This window comes from Canis aureus, chromosome 21, assembly GCF_053574225.1.
Source record: "Canis aureus isolate CA01 chromosome 21, VMU_Caureus_v.1.0, whole genome shotgun sequence".
NCBI classification, from domain to species: domain Eukaryota; kingdom Metazoa; phylum Chordata; class Mammalia; order Carnivora; family Canidae; genus Canis; species Canis aureus.
Genome location: NC_135631.1, coordinates 41,356,022 through 41,382,553, shown reverse-complemented (window position 1 = coordinate 41,382,553; position 26,532 = coordinate 41,356,022). Strand labels below are relative to the sequence as shown.

At 41.2% G+C, this 26,532-nt stretch overlaps 2 protein-coding genes across 2 annotated transcripts in view; one reads left to right on the top strand and one right to left on the bottom strand.

Annotated features, from left to right (window-relative positions):
- Nucleotides 1-697: 697 nt before the first annotated feature.
- Nucleotides 698-11,433, top strand: EFCAB10 (EF-hand calcium binding domain 10). Its single transcript, XM_077863997.1, has 4 exons — nt 698-987; nt 8,586-8,750; nt 8,860-8,947; nt 11,358-11,433. The coding sequence occupies exons 1-4, from the start codon at nt 879-881 to the stop codon at nt 11,392-11,394; spliced, it is 399 nt and encodes a 132-aa protein (XP_077720123.1). The 5' UTR covers nt 698-878; the 3' UTR covers nt 11,395-11,433.
- RINT1 (RAD50 interactor 1) overlaps nt 9,865-26,532 on the bottom strand; it is a 35,076-nt gene continuing 18,408 nt past the window's right edge. The window contains exons 9-15 of the mRNA XM_077863992.1: nt 26,239-26,464; nt 25,402-25,539; nt 21,835-22,034; nt 15,704-15,918; nt 13,255-13,435; nt 13,064-13,182; nt 9,865-11,731 (exon numbers count right to left, since the gene is read on the bottom strand). Of these exons, the coding sequence (XP_077720118.1) occupies nt 11,539-11,731; nt 13,064-13,182; nt 13,255-13,435; nt 15,704-15,918; nt 21,835-22,034; nt 25,402-25,539; nt 26,239-26,464 (1,272 nt within the window). The 3' untranslated portion in view covers nt 9,865-11,538. The remainder of the gene's footprint in view (nt 11,732-13,063; nt 13,183-13,254; nt 13,436-15,703; nt 15,919-21,834; nt 22,035-25,401; nt 25,540-26,238; nt 26,465-26,532) is intronic.

Here is a 26,532-nt window from a genome sequence, read left to right as displayed (position 1 = left end):
TGAAGAGGCTGAGAATATTTTCAGATGTTTATTGGCCGTTTGTCTTTTCCTTCCTTGAAGTGCCTGTTGAGGGATAGCTCAGACTTCAGAGCCTGGGCCTCAGGGACAGAAGTCCCAGCCTAGAGTCTAGCTTCCAAGCTACAACAGCAGTTGCGTGGCGGCCTCCCCGCACCTGCACCCCGTCTTACTCGGCGGCTCTCCCTCTCCTGCCCGAGGGACTCTGTCAGGCCAGCAGAGAGGGGGAGCTCAGGATGCAGCTCAGGATCCCAGCATCCTTCCGGACCCACAATCCGGGGAGGAAAGTGCGGTTTTCCCGCCCCGCGGCCCGCGCTGTGCTGCAGGCAGGGGGTCCTCTCCACTGCACCCCCTGCAATTACGCAAGCCCCTCTGTTATCAGTTCATCCTGTTATTAGACCCCGAGGTCTCATTCACCGGATCAACAAGTTCCAAGCTGGGTGCTAGAGACAAAAACAGGAAAAGGCAATCAGGCCCAGCCCGCGGCTGCCGGGGTGGGGAACCCGCCGGCGCGCCCTCAGGGGGCTCCGCACTGACGCCCGGGCATCCGCGAGGCCCCGCCCCCGCCACTAGGCCCCGCCCACACCACCGCGAAGCCCCGCCCACACAGTCACGAGGCCCCGCCCGTATCGCCGCGAGGTCCGCCCCCGCCCCGAGGCCCCGCCCACACAGCGAGGCCCGCCCCTTCACCACGAGGCCCCGCCCACACAGCGAGGCCCCGCCCCCGCCGCCGCGGCTTCCTCGCTCCACGCCCGGGGTCGCCCCCTACCGGAGGCGCGTCACCCGACCGCGCCGGGCGGAGGGGGTGGAGCCCGCCGGCCGCGACGCCGCCCGGTCGCCTAGCAACACCCCCACGCAGCGCCATGCAAGCGGGCGGCAGCCGGGAGCTGGAGGCCAGGAATTATTTGGAGAAACATCGGATTATGGAGCTGCTGAGCTACCTCACCAGCGCTCTGCTCTTCTTCCGGCCTGGTGAGAGTCTTGCCTGCCCCTCCGGCGCTCGGTTCCCCCCAGCCCGGTCTCCCGCGCGGCCGCCGGCTCCCTTCCCGGGACCCCCGCCCCGCGCTCGCCCGCGTCTCGGCCGGCGCCGCGGCCTCCGTCACAGGCCGCCTCTCCCGGGGCTGGCGTGGCCGGGGCGCGGGCGAGCGCGGGGGCCCGGCGGTGGGAGGGAGGCCGGGGGGCGGATGGGGAGGAAGTACGGATCTCACGGCGCGGCGCGCGGGGGAGAAATAATAAATGAATAATAACGAATAGCATCCCTCTGCCTGGCAACTAGCAGGTGTCTCTTCTTTTTAAGATTCTATTTATTTATTCACGAGAGACACAGAGAGAGGCGGAGACACAGACACAGGGAGAAGCAGGCTCCAGGCAGGGAGCCCGACGCGGGACTCGATCCCGGGACCCCGGGGTCACGACCCGAGCCGCAGGCGGACGCTCGACCCCTGAGCCACCCGGGCGTCCTCCAGCAGATGTTTCATTTTGATTTATTAAAGCATACCTACGAGGGTTTTTTTTTTTTTTTTTAAGATTTATTTTTATTTACGATAGAGAGAGAGAGAGAGAGGCAGAGACACAGGCAGAGGGAGAAGCAGGCTCCATGCACCGGAAGCCCGACGCGGGACTCGATCCGGGGTCTCCAGGGTCGCGCCCTGGGCCAAAGGCAGGCGCCAAACCGCTGCGCCACCCAGGGATCCCCCCTACGAGGTTTAAAATCAAAAACTACTCCAAGGCTCATAGTGAATGACAGCATTTCCCTCCCTGTCCCGGATCCCTGCTCTACAGAACAAATGATTTCCAGCTCCTTTAGCTGTTGACCCCGATGTTCCTAAATCACAGACTTGTGCCGCTACTTACTAATGTCCCCCCAGCCCTCCAGGTCCAGATTCAGCTTTATACTAGGTAAGGTGAGACTTCAGCTCTCCTACACACGTGCACGCGTGTGGGCGTGGGCACGCTCACACCTGTTCCCCCTCACCCCCACCTTGCCAATAAGGTTAGAATTCGATTTTGGTGTGGCCAGTATTCAGAATTTACATTATTATTATCATTAGGCAAATATCCACAGCTGGTGCATACAGTAGGATGGCCGTAGCAGGAAGATGCTAGGATTATGTCCTTTCTTGATTTCCCTGAAGTTCATAATACTACATTTTAAATTTTTTTTAAGATTTTTATTTATTCATGAGAGACACAGAGAGAGGAAGAGGCAGAGACATAGGCAGAAGGAGAAGCAGCTCCATGCAGGGAGCCCGACGTGGGACTCGATCCTGGGTCTCTAGGGTCAGGCCCTGGACTGAAGGCAGGTGCTAAACCACTGAGCCACTGGGGCTGCCCCTTAAATGTTTACTTACATTTTCTGTGTCATTACCACTGATTCATCAATATCCTCTTTTTTGTCCTAAGCAGAGATCTCCTCTCAGTAGGAAAGGAGATTCATCCGGAACTCACCACCCTCGCACATCCCCCAGCTCTCTGTTCTCGGCTCCCAGCTGGCCTGATGGCTCAGCCACTCTGCTGGATGGCTGAACTTCAGGGGTTTCCCTCTCTCTGACACTAATCCTCTTCACCTCTCTCCTGTGCTTACAGCCTGTTTGTTTTATGGTCTTGGGTGGCCCTCTGTTTTTGCTTTTTTTTCCCCTCTTCCTCTAGGGGGACATATCCTCTAGATATGGCTCCCTGAGAGTGTGCTTCATTGGAGCAGTAAATATTTTGAGAACTCCTATCTGAAAAATGTCTCATCCTACACTCAAATATGACGATAACTAGGGTAGATACAATTCCTGGTTAGAGAATATTGCCCTCAGAATTTGGAGGGCATTGCACCATTGTCTTCTAGTTGCCACTGTTGCTCTGAAGAGTCTGATGTCAAGACATCATCAGGTTCTTGATGTGTTTAAGACTTTTTTTCTTCCTCTGGAAGTTTTTAGGATTGTCTTTTTATTTTATCCCTGGTGTTCTAAATGTTTATATGCCTTGAAGTGGGTTCATCTTTGTTTTTCCTAATCCACTGTGCTGGTAGGTACTTTGTGGTCTTTCTTAATTTGTAGATTTTTTTTTTTTCTGTCTCCTGCTTCTTTCCTGGCCTCCTCCTCTCAAGCTCTTTCTGATGTCAACCAACGTAGTATCTCAGGGATTCATTTTTTCCTTTTAACATAAAAGGGTTTGAACTCACCTGTGGGAGATGAATTAACCTGTGGAAGGCATGATGGGGAAAAGAGAATCCAAGATAAAGACACATTCTCTCAGCAGAGAATAGGAAGGGGAAGTCTGGTAGCAGATACACGGTTAATAACACAATCCCATCACATTCAGAATTTAAATAATTATTGTAAGAAACTGAGATGCTGTTACCTTACCTCCTGTAACAGTGTAAATTTCTTGAGACATCTCTGCAAACTCCAAAGAGGATGGGGAGGGCAGGGCAAACCACGGGGGAAGAAATACTGAGGAAGAGCCAAGGGGTTTGGCTGGCGTCCCAGGTACAGGGCAGTGCATCTCAACGTTCCCTGCCCGGATCCCCTGAGGAGCAGAGGAGAGAGGACTTGTACTTTTGGTGTCAGACCTTAGCCTGATGCTGCTAACAAGTTTCTTTGGAATAACTTGTTTTACCCTAAAAATTTACAAGTCTTGTTCTCCTACAGATCTATCCATTTCTTACTATAAACGTCACATTTTTCTCACCTCGATATGATTCATTCTCAGGAGGAAACACTATGTTCTCTTGGGTCTTTATGAAACCTCTGGCATTATGACATGTATCCCAGTTTGAAAACCTTGGATTGTAAGGGATTTATGGAAAATAAGACCACACAGTTTGATTGCATTCCTGCTGTTGAAGGGACAGGTCTACAATCCCTCATCTTCAACTTCAAAATTGTAAACGCTCTGAAAACCAACAGATTTTCATAACTCATTTAACAGCAAAACCTAACATAACCCGAAGTCATTCGGTAGGAAAATGTGTCACTTCCCAGTGACAGTTCTGTGCTGTAGAAAGAGACAGTATAAATGCTTAGGGGAGGCCTTTCATAAAATTAGAATTTCATTTTTAAAAAGGAGACAGTTGTAACCCAGATGAGAGATGCTGCTGAGTGAAGATAAGATATCTTTGAGAGGGACACCTGGGTGGTTCAGTGGTTAAGTGTCTGCCTTTGGCTCAGGTCATGATCCTGGAGTCCCAGGATCGAGTCCCACATCAGGCTCCCTGCATGGAGCCTGCTTCTCTCTCTGCCTGTGTCTCTGTCTCTCATGAATAAATAAATAAAATCTTTAAAAAAAAAAGATATCTTTGAGAGTTATAGAAGTGGAAAACTCTAGAGACTATCATAGCTGAGTAGGTTTGGGGAGTCCAGTGCTTCCCATATTTCAGTTAGCAGAGTATGATAAAGCCTGCAAATTTTAGGGAACACACTGCCTTGACTTATACTAGCTGTGGGTCTTAGGAAACTGTTGGTTATGTGGAATACCAAGCACGTAGTGAGGGCTCAATAAATATTAGCTATTATTAAGATGTTGAACTTGAGGTTTTGTTTCCCTTGGAAAACTGTCATTATCAGCTGAATTTTATATAATAACTTAGGTGGATAGTAACATTTGGATCTTCCCTTCATGTTTTATTTCTTTATTTTTTTATTTTAAATTTTTTTTAACAAATTTTTTAAATTCAATTTTTTTTTTTTTAAGATTTATTTATTTATTTATGATAGAGAGGCAGAGACACAGGAGGACGGAGAAGCAGGCTCCATGCCGGGAGCCCAACGTGGGACTCGATCCCCGGACTCCAGGATCGCGCCCTGGGCCAAAGGCAGGCGCTAAACCGCTGAGCCACCCGGGGATCCCCCTATTTTAATTTTTAAAAATATTTTATTTTTTTATTTGAAGGAGCCAAGTGAGTGAGCACGGGCTAGGAAGGGTTAGAGGGAGAGGGAGAAGTAGACTCCTCGCTGAGTAAGGAGCCTGATGCAGGGCTTGATCCCAAGATCATGACCTGAGCTGAAGGCAGATGCTTAAGCAACTGAGCCACCCAGGCACCTCCCTTCCTGTTTTAAAAAGTTAAATCTTTTGGGGTGGCTTGCTGGCTCAGTCGGTGTAGCACACAACTGTTCTCGGGGTTGTGAGTTTAAGCCCCATGTTGGATAGAGAGATCACTTAAAAATAAAAAATTATTGGAGTTAATATCTTTTTTTAAAAGATATGAAGGTATAAAGAGAGAGAGCGCAAAGCAGAGGGAGGCAGGCGGAGGGAGAGGGAGCATCAGATGCCCAAGGAGCAGGGAGTCCCATGTGGGGCTCCATCCCGGGACCCTGAGATCATGACCCTGAGCCGAAGGCAGACGCTTAACTGGCTGAGCCACCCAGGTGCCTAACGTTAATACCTTTATTATTTCTGTTGTAAGCATTTTCAAAATATTTTGAGATGCAGGCAGAGTATAAATTATAGATTCCAGACATAAGCATTATAACATCTCGTGCGGTCTGAAGGATATACAGTAAAAATCCTTCATCAGAGAAACACCGCAAGTTCCATTAACATTATTTACTTACCATGTCCTTAAAAAGTAGTGAACTGAGGGGATCCCTGGGTGGCACAGCGGTTTAGCACCTGCCTTTGGCCCAGGGCCCAATCCTGGAGACCCGGGATCGAATCCCACGTCGGGCTCCCGGTGCATGGAGCCTGCTTCTCCCTCTCCTTGTGTGTGACTATCATAAAGAAAATTTTAAAAAAAGAAAAGAAAAAAGTAGTGAACTGAAATTCAAAGTTGGCCTTTTTTCTCTTTCTGAATTTGATAAATAGTTTAGAGAGAAGCAACAGAAGATTGCATACATGGTGTGACTGCCTTTAGTAACCCATTTGTTTCTACAGTCTGTTAAAATCTGTTCAAAAAGGCACGAGAGATTTTTTTTTTTTTAAGATTTTATTTATAGGGACACCTGGGTGGCTCAGCAGTTGAGCATCTGCCTTCGGCCCAGGATGTGATCCTGGAGTCCCGGGATCGAGTCCCACATCAGGCTCCCTGCATGGAGCCTGCTTCTTCCTCTGCCTGTGTCTCTGCCTCTCTCTCTGTGTGTCTCATGAATAAATAAATAAATTTTTTAAAAAAGGTCTAAAATATATAAAGAACACCTACAATTCAGTAACAAAAAATCTGATTTAAAAATGGGCAAGGCAGGCTCCAGACTGGCTCATTTGGAAGCATGCGACTCTTGATCTTGCGTTTGTGAGTTTGAGCCCCACATTGGGCATAGAGATTACTAAAAAAAATAAATAGACTTAAAAAAAATGGGCAGAGGAACAAAATAGACATTTTTTCAAAAGAAAAAAAAAAGACCTACAATTGCTTGCAGGTACATACAAAGATGTTTAACACCATTAATCATCAGGAAAATGCAAATCAAAACCAGGAGATACCACCTCACACATCAAAATGGCTGTTACAAAAGAGGCAAAGATAACAAGTAAGAATGTGGAGAAAAAGGGACCCTCATGCACTGTTGGTAGGAATGTAATTTAGCGCAGCCACTATAGAAAATATTACGGGGGTTACTCAAAAAATTAAAATCAGAACTGCTGTGTGCTCCAGCATTTCCACTTCTGGGTATATATCCAAAGGAAATGAAATCAGGATATGAAGGAGATATTAGCACTCTCCTGTTTATTGCTGCATGATTCACAATAGCCAAGATAAGGAAACAATCTAAGCATCTGCCTACAGATGAATGAATAAGAAGATGTGGTATATTTATACAATGGAATATTATTCAGCCATGAGAAAGGAGATCCTGCCATTTGCAACATGGATGCCTCTTGAGGATATGCTAAGTGAGCTCAGTCAGAGAAGGACAAATACTGCATATCACTTATATGAGGAATCTAAAGAAGCCAAAGTTGTTAAAACAGTAGAATGGTTACTGGGTGGGAGGTGGGGGGGTTTAGAGCTGTTCCTCCACCTGCAACTAGTAGAGAAGTCTTGGAAATCCAATGCACAGCATAGTGCTTACAGTATTACTGTATTATAAACATCAAGCTTGCTAAGAGACTAGATCTTAATTATTCCCACCCCAAAAAAGAAATAATTATGTGATGTGATAAAGATGTCAACTAATGTTAGTGACAGTCATACTGCAAGATATAAATGTATCAAATCAACATGTTATCTTATACAATGGTACATGTCAGTTATATCTCAAAAGAAGTCCTTAAACTTTTGGAGGTATATGCTCAAATATTTATTAATGAATATTATCACTGTAATTTACTTCCAGATAATACAGGAAGGAGGGGACTTGGGTGAGATGATGGTGAAATGAAACTGGCCACAGATTTTAAGTTAAAGTTGATTGATGGGTTCATTATACTTTCCTACTTTTATAAATTTATAAAATTCTCAAGAAAAAGTTTTTATATTTTTATTTTTTTAAAGATTTTATTTATTATTCATGAGAGGCACAGAGAGAAAGAGGCAGAGACATAGGCAGAGGGAGAAGCAGGCTCCCTGCAGGGAGCCCGACTTGGGACTCGATCCCGGGACCCCAGGATCACGCCCTGGGCCGAAGGCAGATGCTCAACTGCTGAGACACCCAGGCGTCCCAAGAAAAAGTTTTTAAAAGAAATACATAATCACTGTGTGTGTGTAGTGGGTGGCATTCATATTTAAGCTGCTCCTGCTTCTGCTTAAAAAGCTGCGCCTTCTGCAGCTGCTTCCACCTGCATTATTTCTGGAAAATGGATTGATCTTTTTTTTATCTTTCATATTGCTTAAGTGAGAGATACCCTATTTATTCAAATTACTGCTTTTATGTTAGAAGTGAACACTTATGCTTCCTAATGGAAAAATATATTAGGGATCCCTGGGTGGCGCAGCGGTTTAGCGCCTGCCTTTGGCCCAGGGTGTGATCCTGGAGACCCGGGATCGAATCCCACGTCAGGCTCCCGGTGCATGGAGCCTGCTTCTTCCTCTGCCTGTGTCTCTGCCTGTCTCTCTCACTGTGCCTATCATAAATAAATAAATAAAATTAAAAAAAAAAAGGAAAATATATTAATCTAAGAGTCTCTGTTTTTATTTACATTTTATCCTTTCTTTTCGCTGACCACCTTCCCTGCATCATGCTGTACTTTAAAAAATTTATTTCTTTCAGTTTTTGACACTTGTCTGTAAATTAGAATCACCTGAGCAGCTTTAAAAAATACCCAGTGGACGCCTGGGTGGCTCAGCAGCTGAGCGTTGCCTTGGGCTCAGGGCATGATCCTGGAGTCCTGGGATTGAGTCCTGTATCAGGTTCCCCGCAGGGAGCCTGCTTCTCCGTCTGCCTATATCTCTGCCTCTTTCTCTGTGTGTCTCTCATGAATAAATCAATAAAATTTTTTAAAGAATAATAAAAAATAAAAAAAATACCCAGGTCCCATATTTGGGATAGAGCACTTTCTATATGTGTTTAATGTATTGTTTTTCATGTAAGCAAGGTTTTCACCCAGTGCCTAGTACCTTGAACATAGTTATTTAATAATGACTATTTCCATTTGTGATAGATCTTAATTTTATATCAGAAAGAACTGAAACTATTCTTTTACAGAAAAACCAAGAGAGTATTTAATAACTATATTGGAACGACTGAGAATTGCCAAAATAACAGGCGTGGCCTTTCCTTTCTTTATGGATCACTCTAACATTGTGGCTATGTTTGAGATGATGGACACTTCAAGTAAAGGCACCATATCATTTGTGCAGTACAAAGAAGGTCAGTATCATCTACCAATTGAAGTCATAGTTTGCACTCATTCCATAACTTACCCTAGTTGAAAATAATGCTTCATAAATTTTCCTTTCTTCTCGTTGTGGTTTTATAGCCCTAAAAACCCTGGGTCTGTTGAATAAAGATGAAGTTTTAATAGATGATGGACATATAATAACTTTGGATAAATTCAGAGCTGAAGTGTAAGTTTATTTTTACATGACTGATACTTAAATAGTATGACATGATTTTGAAGTACAATGTAATTTAAAGTAATTTAAAACAGAAGTTCCTATCATTTGGCAAACATTTTCATTGCCTTGAAACTTTCACCTGTCTAGAAAGCAAGGAGTGACAGTAAAGTCTGGAATTAGAAGTTCCGTGGGCAGCTTCATTCTTTTCTCAATGGGAAAGCCCAGCAATTCTCAAAAAATGAGGTAGAGAAGACCCAGTCTGCTAGAACTACAGAAAAACTTTGACCCCAAGACACTAGTTACAAAATCTCTCTATAAAATATGGAGTAATAGGGATGCCTGGGTGGCTCAGTGTTTGAGCACCTGCCTTTGGCTCAGGGCGGGATCCTGGATTCCCTGGATCGAGTCCCGCATCGGGCTCCCTACATGGAGCCTGCTTCTCCCTCTGCCTACGTCTCTGTATTTCTGTGTCTCCTGTGAATAAACCAATAAAATCCTTTTTTTTTTTTTAAGATTTTATTTATTTATGAGAGACAGGGCGGGGGGGCAGAGACACAGGCACAGGGAGAAGCAGGCTCCATGCAGGGAGCCTGATGCAGGACTTGATCCCAGGTCTCCAGGATCATGCCCTGGGCCGAAGGCAGGCGCTCAACCACTGAGCCACCCAGGGATCCCCCCCCCAATAAAATATTTAAATAAATAAATAAATAAAATGTGGGGTAATAGAAGTTTTCTCAAAGTATTTCCTCAAAATTATTTATTACCAAGTAAATATTTATTGATAGTATAAATTACAGGGCAGGGCACCTGGCTGGCTCAGTCAGTAGAGCATGCGACTCTTGATCTTGGGATTGTGAATTCAAGCCCCATGTTGGGTGTAGAGCTTACTTAAAACAAAACAAAACAAAAACAGTATAGGCTGCATGCCAGCTTCACAATTTTATTTATTTATTTATTTTTTAAGATTTTATCCATTCACTCATGAGAGACACAGAGAGGCCAAGACACAGGCAGAGGGAGAAGCAGGCTCCACACAGGGCAGGGAGCCCAGCATGGAACTCGATCCTGGGTCTCCAGGATCACGCCCTGGGCTGAAGGCGGCGCCAAACCACCGAGCCACCAGGGCTGCCCCAACCTGACAATTTTATTTTATTATTATTTTCTTTTTAAGATTTTATTTATTTATTCATGACAGGCAGAGACACAGGCAGAGGGAGAAGCAGGCTCCATGCAGGGAGGTTGACATGGGACTTGATCCCGGGTCTCGGATTCCGCCCTGGAGAAGGTGGCGCTAAACCGCTAGGCCCTCAGCCTCACAATTTTAGATTTGATGTATTACACCTTGAAAAGTACTAAGAAAAAAAAAAGTACTAACTAAATGCTAAGTCAGGAAAAAAAATGAATAAAATTTAATAGTTGTAGAAGGCTTTTAATCAATGTAACTCAATTTCTTTAAATATTTTGTTCTCTTAAGGACTTATTAATCAAGAAATCATTAGAGTCCAAAGCCATGGAAAAGTAGGAAGAATAAAAAGCTTAAGATTCCCAACTCATTGCCAGTTACATAAATATTAAACAAAAAGTGTTTAGTTCCCATCACTACCCTGGAGGAAGGACTGAAACACAGTACTCTGGCCTGAAATGTTTCATCCAAAAGGAAAGGCTGCCCACTGTCATATGGAATGGAACTAGGAAGGATTTTATTATTCATTCATTTATTTAAATATTTTATTTATTCATGAGAGACACAGAGAGGCCGAGACACAGGCAGAGGGAGAAGCAGACTCTATGCAGGGAGCCCAACATGGGACTTGGTCCCAGGTCGCCAGGATCAGGCCCTGGGCTGAAGGTGGCACTAAACCGCTGAGCCACCTGGGCTGCCCAATTTATTTATTTATTTTAAAAAATTTACTTATGAGAGAGAGCAATAATGAGCACATGCGGGGTGGGGGGGTGGGAGAGAGAGAACCTCCAGCAGACTCCCTGCTGAGTGCAGAGCCCCAGCTTGGTTCTTAATATGAGGACCCTGAGATCATGACCTGAGCTGACAGCAGGAGTCCGATGCTTAACCCACTGAGCTACCTAGGCGCCCCTAGGAAGGACAAATATAAGGACATTTGTGGAAAAATGAAATCAATTCTATTTTAGTCACCATCTCATGTTCTCTTATAGGAAATACAGTGAATTTCCAAGCCAGATATAGGAACTTCTAATTATAAACATGCATTCTAAAGTGATTTTTTAAAAATTTATTTGCTGTGTTTGATTATCTACAACAGTTTCCCTTAATTAGCATAGGATGAAAATTTGTCGTAATTTATTATCTCTGCTCTTGTATCTTATTCAGTAGACATGTATTTCTAAATGCAATTATTCTGCATTTTCCTGGCTTCTGAGTTTTCTGTTTTTGTTTTCTTAGGAACAAGAGGACTGAGGAAATATGGTCATCATTTTAATTACACTATAAGTCCAAGATTAAATGATTCTGTAAAGTTTTCAACTGTCCAGTTTCATTAATTCAGAACATTGTCATTTAACTTGAAATCCAATTTGGCTTCCTCTTTGTTAAAACCCAAAACTCCAAAACAAAAAAAGATGCATTATTTTCCAGTGTTAGGCCAGTTTGTCCTCAAATTAAGCAGAATCTCAACATCTTGTTGAGCCAGTTTGTAAATTCCAACTTCATTTAATGCGGCTGTGGCAGAGGGCTGGCCTGAAGCTGACTGCAGGACATCCTTCAGAAGTAGGGCGGAACCAACATTCAGATTCAGAACAATACAGGCTTCTTTTACACTGTGGGGAAAAAAAAAGGCAGGAGGGAAATGAGATATCCTATATATATATATATATATCATCCACATTATTCCATAATATAGTCATTTTCAGAAAATAAACAGCTTCCCTACACTGCTAGTCCATATTGTCCTCTATAAAATATATTTATGGATTTATTATTTGGCTCTTTTAACACATTAGGACTATGTATTTATACAGTGTTTATATTTTATTAGATTACTGTAATGTAATAGGATCATTGTTTTCAATATGTATCTATTACCACCCAAAATATAACATTGATACTAACATAGTAACCTATTAAATGTAGCTAAGACTTGTGCTAGATTAGAATATGGAAAGAGAAACAAAAAAAAAAAAAAGAAAAAGAAAAAAAATTCAGATAGCTTAACTAAAATTAGCAAAAATAATCTTGTTTTATAATAACTTTAAAGAATGTTTTATAATCTCAAATTTGCCCCCAATAATTTAAATTTTAAATCAATTTCTAAAAATACTAAGAATTTTTCTTACATAAAGTTATGCTTTGAACCAAAATTAATAAATATTTAAGAAAACAAATTTTCTTCAGGCCTGGCATACTATTAGGTACTAAGCATATTTCTAATTTCTAATACTTATTGAGTATGGAAGAACTGCACTTGTTGCATTTTCTCTCTCCAGTAACAGGCAAATAGCATGGGATGCCTGGGTGGCTCAGCGGTTGAGCGTCTGCCTTCAGCTCAGGGTGTGATCCCGAGTTCAGGGATCCAGTCCTACATTGGGCTCCCTGCATGGAGCCTGCTTCTCCTTCTGCCTGTGTCTCTGCCTCTCTCTCTCTCATGAGTAAATAAATCTTAAAAAAAAAGAAAAAAAAGAAAAAGAAAGGCAAGGGCAGCCCAGGTGGCTCAGTGGTTTAACGCCGCCTTCGGCCCAGGGCGTGATCCTGAAGACCCAGGATCCAGTCCCACGTCGGGCTCCCTGCATGGAGCCTGCTTCTCCCTCTGCCTATGTCTCTGCCTCTCTCTCTCTCTCTGTCTCTCATGAATAAATAAAATCTTTAAAAAAATAAAAATAAAAAGTAAAGGCAAATAGGAGCATTAAACTAAATGCAAGAAATAAAAAGCCCAACACATCATTTAGATCCAGTTCTGATAAATAGAGGAAGGGGGTCATGGGTCGTGTCTTGGATTATCTGGGTATACAGTGCATGTCCTAAAATTTTAATTGATGCTCTGTTTATCCAAGCAAACATCACGAGAATCCAAGAATTGTTTAAAAAAAAAAAGGAATCCACCTCCTCTATAAACACTTGATACACTAGCAGTCATGGTTAAATATTGAGCTTACTGTTTAAAATAATTTTCCGGTCTCTTGCAATAGTGGGAGAACAGGGGGAACAGATTCCGCGTCATATCAAACTGCAACTGAGCTGCTCCTCCTTCATTGAAATGATTAGCAAGGATGATCTGCAACAAAGAGCAGTCATGTAACAGCTGCCTTTATCGTCACAGCCCGGACTGCAGCCTGCTCTTACTCACTTCTTGGTAGATGTATACGTCCAGCTTCTCCACAAGCATCTGCCAGAAAATTTTAAATAAGGAGAAGCAGAGCTGCTGCTCCAGCTGCAGTGAGCGGTCTCTCAGCGTGAGCAGGAGCGGGCAGGCTGAGCTGGACAGCGACATCACCGCCTGCTCGGCCTGGGATGGCAAGGACAACCACCTGGAAGACACAAAGGCAGCAAGGCCCATGGCACATTAAGTTTTAGGAAAGATTCCCAAAACTTGGTGTGTTTTAAGACTTAACAAATCCTTTCAAATTCAGGGAAGTGCACTTTGGATGAGAAACAATGTACAGCCCAGCACAAAAACCTGTCTCAGAAAGTAAATATATTTATACTTTACCTCTGTATTAAATACTCCCTATGTGATGACGATGACACATAGTATTTTTTTTAATCTCCCTATGTTAATGTGACTTACTGAAATCATTATAAAACAGGCAAAATGTAACCCGTATTAGCATTTAAGACATCAGCTAACTTCATGATCTGATTTTCAGCAAAAGACCAGGGACTGAAAACACTTCCAAACTGCTTATAAATAGTCTGTGGGACAGGGACTCCGCTTGAACAGATGCACACAGAGGATACGGCGTGGCGAAGGTAACCGACATCCACACAGAACCATAAGGGTGGGATAAAGTGTACCAGGCACGCACAGAACACTACAGGAGCACCATGCTTTGGTACATGGCACCCAACCCCACATCATACATCAGTTCTCTGTATTTACAGATCCATCTGATGGTGAAATTATGACCACTTTATTCCAATTAAGAATGTATTAATATATTTTAGAAAGCTTTCTATCCGAAATAGTTCAAAATTTGTAGTACCAAGGGCCAAACTCTGCTTATCTGGACACCTTAGAAATGTGACTGCATATATCATCTTTCAATTTTTTTTTAACTTTTTAATCAGTAGTGCTCATCACATGTGCCCTCCTTAATCCCTGCCACCTATTTCACTCATTCCCCCACACCTTCCCCTCTGGTAACCATCAGTTTGTTCTCTAGAGTTCAGAGTCTGTTACATGTTCATTTGTTTTATGCCTTAAATTCCACATGAGTGAAATCATTTGGTATTTGTCTTTCTCTGACTTATTTCACTTAGCATTATACTCCCTAGCTCTATCCAGGTCTTGCAAATTGCAAGATTTCATTCTTTCCATTCTTTTTTATGGCTAAATAATACTCCACTGTCCATAATTTTATATATTCATTCCTTTGAATTAGTGTTTTTGTACTCTTTGGGTAAATACCCAGTAGGGCGATTGCTGGATCATAGGGTAATTCTATTTTTGAAATATAATTTGAGGTCTGCAATCTTGATGCTTCTAGCTATGCTTCCCCTCCCCCACTGTTTTGGCTATTCAGGGTCATTTGTGGTTCCATACAAATTTTAGGATTGTTTGTTCTAGCTCTGTAAAAAATGCCCTTGTATTCTGATAGGATTGCATTAAATGTATAGATTGCTTTGGATAGTATAGACATTTGAATATTTGTCCAGTGCATGAGTATGGAATGTCTTTTCTTTGTGTCATCTTTAATTTCTTTCATCAGTGTTATTATAGTTTTCAAGAATATAGGTCTTTCACCTCTTCGGTTAGGTTTATTCTTAGGTATCTTATTATTTTTGGTACAAATGTAAATGGGATTGTTTTCTTAATTTCTTTTTCCACTGCTTCATTATTGGTATACAGAAATGCAGCAGATTTTTGTACATTGTGTATCCTGTGACTTTACTGAATTCATTAGCAGTTTGTTGGTGGAGTCTCTCAGGTTTTCTACATACAGTATCATGTCAACAACACATACTTAATGTTCTTCCTGACCTTAGGGGAAGAGGCTTTCAGTTTTCCCCCACTGAATATGATGTTCACTGTGGGATTTTCATATATGGCCTTTATTATGTTGAGGTATGTTCCCTCTAAACCTACTTCATTGAGGGTTTTTATCATGATGGATGTTGTGCTTTGTCAAATATTTTTTCTGCATCTGTTGAAATGATCATATAGTTATCCTTTCTCTTAGTAATTACATTGTGACATTACGTGTCACACTGATTTGCAAATATTGAACTACTCTTCCCACTTGATTGTGGCGAATGACTTTTTTAAATGTGTTGTTGGGTTTGGTTTCATAGTATTTTATAGGTGCCCCCGATGGAGAAGCCTGAGGTGGTAAAGATGCACCTGGATTTTTGCATCTGTGTTCAGCAAGGATATTGGCCTGTAATTCTCTTTTTCTGAAGTGCCTTTATCTGGTTTTGGTTATCAGGGTCATGCTGGCCTTGTAGAAAGAATTAAGAAGCTTTCCTTCCTCTTCTATTTCTTGGAATAATTTCAGAAAAACAGGTATTTATCATCTTTCCATTTTTAGCAAACTGGATTTGGAAGCTGAGTTGTAAGAAAATACAGGAGGACTTACCTTTCTTTTTTATACAATTTTGCAGCTTCTTTAACTTCTCTAAAAACGTGGTCTACCTGGCGGGTCAACATGTCATGTTTTAAACGCTCCAGCAGGTTAATCATGTCATCAAAGACAGAACTTTCCATGGATGCTAGCTGTCCCAGCTGCAACTTACTCAGGGTGTTACTCTCTGCAAAGACCTCCAGTGCTGCCTGCTGAAGTTGAAGGAAGAACTGAAAGCAAAAATATGTCAACATAGTCATTAAAACCTTTTTCTTTTTAATATTTTATTCATTTATTCATGAGAGACAGAGAGAGAGGCAGAGACACAGGCAGAGGGAGAAGCAAGCTCTTCACAGGGAGCCTGATACTGGACTTGATCCCAGGACCCCAGGATCACCTGAGCCAAAGGCAGATACTCAACCACTGAGCCACCCAGGTGTCCCCAAATCCTTCTTCTCTAACAGCTTGAAGTATAATTCACACGACATCTCATTTGTTTAAAGTGGACAATTCAATGGCTTTAAGTGTATATTCAGAATTGTGCGTTGATCACTAGTCAATTTTAAACATTTTTAAAGATTTTATTTATCTGAGAGAGAGCGCAAGCAGGGGGAACAAGCAAGCAGAGGGAGAAGCAGGTTCCCCACTGAGCAGGGAGCCCGACACGGAGCTCAGTCCCAGAACCCCGGGATCAAGACCTGAACCGAAGACAGATGCTTAACCAATGAGCCACTCAGGTGCCCCTAGTTGTTTTCATTACCCTAAAAAGATACCCCACACTTAACCATCATCTCCCAATCCCTTCTCTGTGCCTCCCACCCCCCAAACCCTAGGCAACCACTAATCTTTGTCGACTTGACTGTCTGACTTCTTTCACTGAGCAGTTTTCAAGGTCCATCTGTATTGTAGCATGTATCTGTACTTAATTCCTTTTCATTGCTGAATAATAATATCCTATTGCGTTTACATTTTATTTATATATATATTTTTTATTTATCCATTCATCAGTTGACAGATAATTGGATTCTTTCCACTTTGTCTTTATGAATAATACTGTATGAACATTTGTGTGTGCGTCTTCATTTCTCTTGGACACCTCTAAGAGTAGTATTGCTGGATCATATGGTAATTCCATTTTTTGTTTTTTTAATTCCATGTTTAACTATTTGAGGATGGGCAGCCTGGGTGGCTCAGCGGTTTAGTGCTGCCTTTGGCCCGTGGCCTGGTCCAGGAGACCCGGGATCGGGTCCCGCACTGGGCTCCCTGCGTGGAGCCTGCTTCTCTCTCTGCCTCTCTCTCTCTCTTTCTGTGTCTCTCATGAATAAATAAAATCTTTAAAAAAAAAAAAAAAAAAACTATTTGAGGATCTATTTTCTACAGTGACTGTACCAGCATTCAAATTTCTCCACATCTGCACTAATAATTATTATCTTTTCATTATAGACATCTTAGTTTCTATTTAGTTGAATCTCACTGTGATTTTTTTTTTTTTTTGAGGTTGAGAAAGTGTCAGTGCAAGCAGTAAGTAGGGAGGGATGGGAGAGGGAGAGAGAAAATCTCAAGCAGACTCCTCACCCAGTACGGAGCTCAATGTGGGGATCTCACAACCCTGAGATCATAATCTAGGTCGAAATCAAGAGTGACACACTCAGCCGACTGAGCCACCCAAGAGCTCCTTCTCACTGTGATTTTAATTTGCATTTGTGCGATGGCTAACTTCTCTGGGTATTCATTTTTTCTAGAGACAGACTGATCATTGTAGTAATAAATGCATCAGATTTATTAGAATTAAGAAAATTAAAATGTCATTTTTTACAATGGCATTTTAGGTAGAATTCATATTATTTTCAGAAAAAGTATTTTTTCTACCCTACAGAAAAATAATGCTATGGATAATTAGTAAGATTGTAAACAGCCTAAACTTTCATTAACAGGGGACCAGATGTGGCCACACTAGTGATTGTTCAGGGCTGGACATGTGAGAGGCTGAGCTGGTATTCTCTGCTCAAACCATCTGAGAAGAGGCACTGGTCCTTTTGCGACTGCAGAAGGATAATGTGAGCTGGGAGCCACCGGTGGCCACACTTCCCAGAGCCGGCCTGAGAATGAAGCCAGGAGTGAAGTTTAGGGCAGCCTAATGCTTTCAGTTACACAATTTCCTCACCTCCCCAGCCCAGCCCCCAACCCCATTCAGGCCAGCACGAATCCAGTTCTATCACCTACAACTCAAAAATTCCTGACTCTGAAGGGCTGAGTATGTCGGGCTTGGCACAATCTGGCAATAGTCAGCCATTAGTGAAGAATCTAAATGAGTGGAAGGTGAACTCTGTCCACTCTTCTTTTTCCTATCTAGGAAATACAAGGGCTTTAATGATTTTTATTTTAAGCATTCACAAGCTGAAGGACCGTGAAGATGGTTAAATAATTTTTGATGTTAAACTATAATAACATACAAGGACAAAGAACTTCATGATTTGAAAAGTAATTCTAAATTACTTCTATTGACAGAAGGACCCGGTTAATTCAGCATCAGATTATAAATTTCCTAAGGATAGAAATGATGGCCAATTCATTGTTATTAACAGACTATGGCACCAAGTAAAGTAGTTAATGATGTTCCACAAATAATTCGCTGAAGTTAAAAATCTGGCCTTGAATGAGTCTCTTATTAGATCATCTGGCACAAGAATCAGGAATGACAATTTGTTTTATGACAAAGCTTAGCAGAAAACGGAACAGTATGGGGGCTGAGTGAAAAAAATACTTACTAAAATGAGGAAACCAACATATAAAAGTACACAATGAATAATGTATTCTAATTATGTGACTTTATAAACAAATGCATTGATTATACTCCACATTATATTCATTTTATGAAATAATTATTGTGTCTTATTTTCCTAGCTTAGTAGAATGATGCTATGTGCATGGATATCAGCTAATGTTTTTGCAGAAAAAAGGCTTTAATTAGTAAGTCCCAACCAAAGAGTTTAGATGAGAATAAACTATGATTGTGTTTATCAAGTTTTCATCATTTATATTTGTTATTAGTATACTTACTTTTGTTTCCTATATTTTGGTTTATTACCCTGTATTTTATATATATACATATATAAATATATGTATATATAAATATAATATAAATATTATATATATTATATATATATGCACAGATTTCCAGACTCTCTCAAACCTAGGCGTTGAATATCTTTAAATGCCTGTTTGACTATATTTCACTTCTTTTATTTTTTATTTCATTAAAATCTGACAGTGTACACAGACATTTTAACTTACCTTGTCTATCTTTGTAACTCATCTGTACACACTCAAAAATTATGTTTTCTGGTATACTACGACATCACCAATCCTTAGTTCATCTTTCTAATCATTTTACACTGGAATTTTTCAATTCCCACTTTATCTACCACTTTTTATAAATGGTATTTTTAAGTCATATCAAAATTATAGGGTTTTTTGTTGTTTTACTTTCCAATTTTTATTTCATGACACAATCATATAATACTTTATAATGTATGTCAGTACAGTTCTTTTTAATATTTAATATGTATTTCACGGTTTTATGGTCATATTAATTCTTCGTTAATACTTCCTTGTTATGAAACCCACTTTATGGGACACACTGGTGAAAACCCAAGGTGATTTCTGTATCCATACAGATGATCGTAGTAGAACACTGAGTCCAAACCCAAGGGTACCCTGTCCAAGGAGTTCCTGGAAACCCTCTGAGATCATTCCAGTGTAAGATATCCAAAGGAATTAATCTATGCTAAGGCTATAAAAGCTAATTAAGCTTCTTCACTTTTGGCTACAAGTACATATTGGAAAATCTGGCTATGAAATGCCTTGATTGCCAATGTTTTCCTAGGATTAATAAAAAGAGTAAACAGAAATTACTAATTAATAATTATATTTAGGCGAGCACCTGGGTGGCTCAGTTTGAGCCCCACGTAGAGATTACATAAAAAAATAAAATAAAATAAAAATAATAATATTTATACCTTTTGAATGCCTTTAAAACATGAATAAATACAGGGGCACCTGGGTGGTGTAGCTGGTAAGCAACCAACTCTTGATTTCAGTACAGGTTATGATCTCAGGGTTGTGAGATCAAGCCCAATGTATACGATCAGCAGGAGTCCACTTGGGATTCTCTCTCTCCCTCTGCCTCTCCCTCAGCTCTTGTGTCCACATGCCGCACACATGGTGTCTCTCTCTCAAATAAATAAATCTTTAAAAAATAAATATATTTAGGCAGACCAAATCCGTCAACACATAGAATTGTGTGGAAAAAAGAAAGATAAATAAAATTCTTGGGACGTAAAAGGTCTTATAATACTTGCTAACCAGACCCAAGATTTTGATTTTTAGATTTATTTAAAAGATACCTCCCACTACAAGAAATTAACTCTTTTGAATGATGTGATAATGGTATTGTGGTTATGTTTTTTTTTTTAAAGGAATTCTTTTAGAGATACATTTTGAAATATTTATCATGAAGCATATCTAAGATATTCAAAATAGGGATGCGTGGGTGGCTCAGTGTTTGAGCGTCTGCCTTCAGCTCAGGGTGTGATCCTGGAATCCGGATCAGGTCCCACATGGGGTCCCTTGCAGGGAGCCTGCTTCTCCCTCTGCCTGCGTCTCTGCCTCTCTCTCTGTGGGTCTCTCATGAATAAATAAATAAATCTTTTTAAAAAATATTCAAAACAATCAAGGGTGTGGGATGAAGAAGAGGCTTAAAAAAAAATTGGTTTAAGAACCTAGGTCATGGGCACATGGGAGTCTCTTTTATTCTATTTACTCATGTTTTGTTTCTTTTTTAAAGATTTATTTATTTATTTATTTATTTTATTATTTTTTTTAAACATCCAGTTTATTTTTTTTTTAATTTTTATTTATTTATGATAGGCACACAGTGAGAGAGAGAGAGAGGCAGAGACACGGGCAGAGGGAGAAGCAGGCTCCATGCACCAGGAGCCGACGTGGGATTCGATCCCGGATCTCCAGGATCGCGCCCTGGGCCAAAGGCAGGCGCCAAACCGCTGCGCCACCCAGGGATCCCTATTTATTTATTTTAGAGAGGGAGAGACAGAGTGGGATCAAGAGCGTAAGCAGGAGGGGCAGAGGGAGAATCCCAAGCCTGATGCAGGGCTCAATCTCACAACACTGAAATCACCACCGGAGCAGAAACTAAGAGTTGGACACTTAACTGACTGGGCCACCCAGGTGCCCCTCTATGTACTCCTGTTTTGAAGGCATTCAAAATGTATCAAATATTATTATTTTTATTTTATTTTATTTTTTAATGTAATCTCTGTGGGGTGTGAATTCAGGACCCTGAGATGAAGAGTCACATGTTCGTTCCACCAACCAGCCAGCCAAGCGCCCCTCAAATGTTCTTATTTTATCTTCCTTAAAGTCCTGGATTTTATTGACTTTGAAAGCACTATTCAGGGATCCCTGGGTGGCGCAGCGGTTTGGCGCCCGCCTTTGGCCCAGGGCGCGATCCTGGAGACCCGGGATCGAATCCCACGTTGGGCTCCCGGTGCATGGAGCCTGCTTCTCCCTCTGCCTGTGTCTCTGCCTCTCTCACTCTCTCTCTCTCTCTCTCTGTGTGACTATCATAAATAAATAAAAATTAAAAAAAAAAAATTTGAAAGCACTATTCAATCTTAGCTTTTGCTGAGATGGTAATTACCATACATGAATATTTCCCAAGTCTAAAGAAGAAAAAGGTTCATTCTATAGACAACTATTTCATGAAAGGTTGTCTTTCTTTTCCAATGATTAAAATATTGAGATTATTTAACCATTTGAGACTTAGTTGAGAAAAATATGTAATTTAATCATATCCCCTAAGTTTGCCCTCATTGTTATTCTACCTAATGTATAATTTCCGCATGCCATAAATTCAACATTTCAAAAGGTAAAACTGTGAAAACTGCTACTCTATTATTTAATATAAAGGCACATTAACAGAACACCTGGCTGGCTCAGTCAGAAGAGCATACAACTCTTGATCTCAAGGTCATGAGTTCAAGCCCCACACTTGGTGTAGATTAATAAAAAAATAATAATAAACTTAAAAAATATTAAAATAAATGAATAAAAGTACATTAACTTACAACATTGTCAGCCCAATCTGCCAGTACTGTTGAGATATAGTTCACAGCATTGAGAATTGCACAGTATCGAAAGCCAAGGGAAGCTCTACTCTCTTCTTTCATCACCTGAGTTAATCGTATCCTAAAATCATCTACTAAGTCCTTCTGTAACTCCAGGAACTGTAGCTTTCTGGAAGCTGTGGGAAGATTTTTATATCTGTCTGTGGAGAAAGTTAACAAGACATATGAAGGTTTGGGTTCTGTCCACAACACAGTTATAGATTTTCCCTACTGACATGCTTTAGTGCCTTTGTCAAAAAAAATCTATCACCAGGGCACTTGGATGGCTCAGTTGGTAAAGCATCAGCCTTCGGCTCAGGTCATGATCCCAGGGTCCTGGGATCCAGCCCTGCATCAGGCTCGTTGCTCAGTGGGAGGTCTGCCTCTCCCTCTCTCCCTCTCCCCTCTCTCTCAAATAAATTAATAAGTAAAATCTTTAAAAAAAAATCTATCACCATTCAAAATATGGACCTATTTCTTTACAAGGGTGTGGGTTTCACAAGTATATGTACTTGTCAAAACTCATTGAACTGTATACTTCAGATTTGTTTTTCACGTGTATAAATTACATCTCAATTTTTTTTAAGGCATGAGGAACTTATAGATGATCCCTGATTTATGATGCTTCAACTTAAAATTTTTCAAGTTCACAATAGTGCAAAGGCCATACCCATTCATAGAGACTACTTCAAACTTTTGATTTGGGTCTTTTCCTTGACTAGCAATATGGGGTACAACCATCTCATGATCCTGGGTGCAAGTGGGAGCAAGCCACAACTCTCAGCTGTGGTGGGATGGAGAGGGTAAACAACTGATGTGCTTACAGCCATCACAGAATGGCTGTACCCACACAACAATTCTGGTTTTTGCAAATAATTCAATAAATTATATGAGATAGGGGATCCCTGGGTGGCGCAGCGGTTTGGCGCCTGCCTTTGGCCCAGGGCGCGATCCTGGAGACCCGGAATCGAATCCCACGTCGGGCTCCCGGTGCATGGAGCCTGCTTCTCCCTCTGCCTATGTCTCTGCCTCTCTCTCTCTCTCTGTGTGACTATCATAAATAAATAAAAATTAAAAAAAAAATTATATGAGATAGTTAATAGTTTATTATAAATGCTTTTATGTTAGATGATTTTCCCCAACTATTGGCTAATGTAAGTGTTGTGAGCAAGTGAAACCTACTGTGATGTTCAATAAGTTAGGTATATTAGATGCATTTTTTTTTACCTAAAATATTTTGAACTTTGAATAGGTTTATCAGGAGGTAGCCCCTGATAAGTCAAAGATCTTTATGTACAAAAATCATCCCATTTCTTCAACAAAAAGAGGACTTATTTTTTACCGGGAGGAGGAGATGCCTGGGTGGCTCAGCTGGTTAAGCATCTGCCTTTGACTCAGGTCATGATCCTGGGTGCTAAGATCAAGCCCCCTGTTGGGCTCCCTCCTCAGAGGGGAGCCTGCTACTCCTCCCTACTTCCCTTTCCCTCTGCCCCCCACCCTCCCCTCATGCTCTCTCTCTCAAACAAAAATCTTTAAAACATGTATTAAATTAATTAATTAATTAAATGAAGGAAGAACTAGAAGAGATATACACTTAAGAATTTATAGGTGAGGGGTGCCTGGTGGCTCAGTTGGTTGAGTGTCAGACTCTTGGTTTCAGCTCAGGTTGTGATCTCAAGGTGGTGAGATTGAGCCCCAGTCAGGTTTCACTCTCAGTGCAGGGTCTGCTTGAGATTCTCTCTCTCTTCCTCTCCTTCTGCTCCTCCCGCTCCTCCCGTTCATGCTCTCTCTCTCAAATAAGTAAATAAAAATCTTAAAAAAGGGCGGGGGGGCGGGGGGGGCCAGGGAGGACGCCTGGGTGGCTCAGCAGTTAAGCATTTGCCTTCAGCCCAGGGTGTGATCCTGGAGACCTGGAATTGAGTCTCACATCAGGCTCCCTACATGGAGCCTGCCTCTCCCTCTGCCTATGTCTCTGCCTCTCTCTCTTTCTCTGTGTCTCTCATGAATAAGTAAATAAAATCTTTTAAGAAAAGAGAAGAGAAGAGAAGAGAAGAGAAGAGAAGAGAAGAGAAGAGAAGAGAAGAGAAGAGAAGAGAGAAAAGAAAAGAAAAGAAAAGAAAAGAAAAGAAAAGAAAAGAAAAGAAAAGAAAAGAAAAGAAAAGAAAAGGAAAGGAAAGGAAAGGAAAGGAAAGAAAAGGAAAGGAAAGGAAAGGAAAGAAAAGAAAAGTAAAGTAGGGGAGAAAACAATGTAAACTTTTTAAATTCAAACTTTTAAACTTTAGTAACAGATACCTGAAGGTTCATTAACATTAGATCACTTTTGTGTATATTTAAAAATTTCCCTATAAAAAGTTTTTGTTTTTGTTTTTTAAAAACTGAGTGAAAAGAATAATAATAAGGAATCCCTGGGTGGCTCAGCGGTTTAGCACCTGCCTTTAGCCCAGGGCATAATCCTGGAGTCCTGGGATCGAGCCCCACATTGGGCTCCCTGCATGGAGCCTGCTTCTCCCTTTGCCTATGTCTCTGCCTCTCTCTCTCTGTCTCTCATGAATAAATAAATAAAATCTTAAAAAAAAAAAAAAAAACACACAGGAAAAAAACTTTAAAACTCAGGTCAATCTACTGAAGACACTTAAGCTGAATGGCAAGAGAATTAAAGTAATAAAATTAAATTCTCATTTAATTATTTTTATTGTAACCATTCAGGAATTTCCCCCTCATATATACCAGTGTTTAAGATCTTTTTTTTTTTAAGATTTTATCTATTTGAGAGAGAGAGGGGTGGCCCCGGTGGCGCAGCGGCTTGGCGCCGCCTGCAGCCTGAGGTGTGATCCTGGAGACCCGGGATAGAGTCCCATGTCAAGCTCCCTGCCTGGAGCCTGCTTCTCCCTCTGCCTGTGTCTCTGCCTCTCTTTCTCTCTGTGTCTCTCATGAATAAATAAATAAAATCTTAAAAAAAAAAAGAAATCAATCTTATTTGAGAGAGAAAGAGAGAGAGAGCATGCAAGCAGGGGGAGTGGGAGAGGGAGAACCAGTCTCCCCACTAAGCAGAGAGCCTGACTCAGGACTCGGTCTTAGGATTCTGGGATTATGACCTGAGTCCAAGGCAGATGCTTAACTGACTGAGCCACGCAGTCGGTTAAGTTTTAAATTATTAAAAACCTGAAAGCTAGAATATTGTACTAGAGTCTACCAAAATAGAAACTGTATTTAAAGATATTATAATAACCACTAATACTAATACTAATTTTGTTGAACTACTTGAAAAAGTACCATATGAAGAATCAATACTTTTTTTAAATTTTTTTTTAAGATTTTATTTATTTATTCATGAGAGACACAGAGAGAGAGACAAGAGACACAGGCAGAGGGAGAAGCAGGCTCCATGCAGGGAACCTGATGTGGGATTCGATCCCAGGATCTGGGATCACGCCCTGAGCCAAAGGCAGACGCTCAACCGCTGAGCCACCCAGGCGTCCCACAATCAATACCTTTAAAACAAAGTTATCCTAAAAGATTTCTACTTACCAGTTATCACCAGTAGTAGTGTCATAAAAGTCTCTGCACAATCTGGAACTTTCATCTCATCCACATCAGTGATATCCTTATATTGGGATATCCAGGCAGCCTCTGATGAAAGCATTGAGTCCATTTTTTGAAGAGCAACTGACAGCACAAAAAAGGAGTATGTCAAGTAGTTACAGTCATTCTTAATTTTCAGCACAATTTTTGGAATGATGACTTTTCTGTAAAAAATAAATCCACAACCTCCTAACAGTTGCACTATATTTAACATGCTCTGTTCTAGGGTTGAACAAGATTTGAGTTCTCCCCACTATCCCTTCCCAAAATCTTCAAAATATTTAAACTGCTTAGGGGATCCCTGGGTGGTTCAGAGGTTTAGCGCCTGCCTTTGGCCCAGAGCGTGATCCTGGAATCCCGGGATTGAGTCCCGCTTTGGGCTCCCGGCATGGAGCCTGCTTCTCCCTCTGCCTGTGTCTCTGCCTCTCTCTCTCTCTATCATGAATAAATAAATAAAATCTTTAAAAAATATGTATTTAAACTGCTTAGACAAGCTACATCCAACAGCGCTACCAAGAACAAAAATACTGTAGTACAATCTATAAAACAGTTAACTGTATACCCTACTGGCTTGACTACTGCTCTCTGGAAACATGCATAGTACAAGTGTAAATTTAAGGAAAACTGGTTTGATGGGAAGAAAATAAAGCAACTTGGTAAACCCTGACCAGAAAAATTCAGATGATTCTAGTTTCTACCCAGAGCTGGTGGAGAAAAACACCAAAAATTAATATCCACAAAAGAAGACAATTCTTTGTACCATGTGGGTACATGAACACTTACATTTTCTCTCCACGGTCAACCACCTCTGAAAACAGGTTTCCTCTGATAGAATATGCATACAGTTTGCAAAAGTGCCAGGATAGCCATAAACACTATGTAGCTCCCTTTCGAACAAAAGCACCTCATCCACCAGATGACAGAAGAGATTGTCATCATAGAGCAGACACGGTATATCAGCAGCTAACTTCTCAAGAACGAGCAGCATAAGCCCCCGGGAAAATTCAAGCTAAAAGAAATACATATGCATAAGGTAATGTAGATGACAAGTTATTCATGGATACATAGAACTCTAAA

Bases quoted from the DNA above. Each gene is read 5' to 3' on its own strand.
- EFCAB10 (XM_077863997.1), top strand. From the start codon at position 879: ATGCAAGCGGGCGGCAGCCGGGAGCTGGAGGCCAGGAATTATTTGGAG. The intron at 988-8,585 runs GTGAGAGTCTTG...ATTCTTTTACAG, and splicing joins TCTGCTCTTCTTCCGGCCTG to AAAAACCAAGAGAGTATTTA. The intron at 8,948-11,357 runs GTAAGTTTATTT...TTGTTTTCTTAG, and splicing joins GATAAATTCAGAGCTGAAGT to GAACAAGAGGACTGAGGAAA.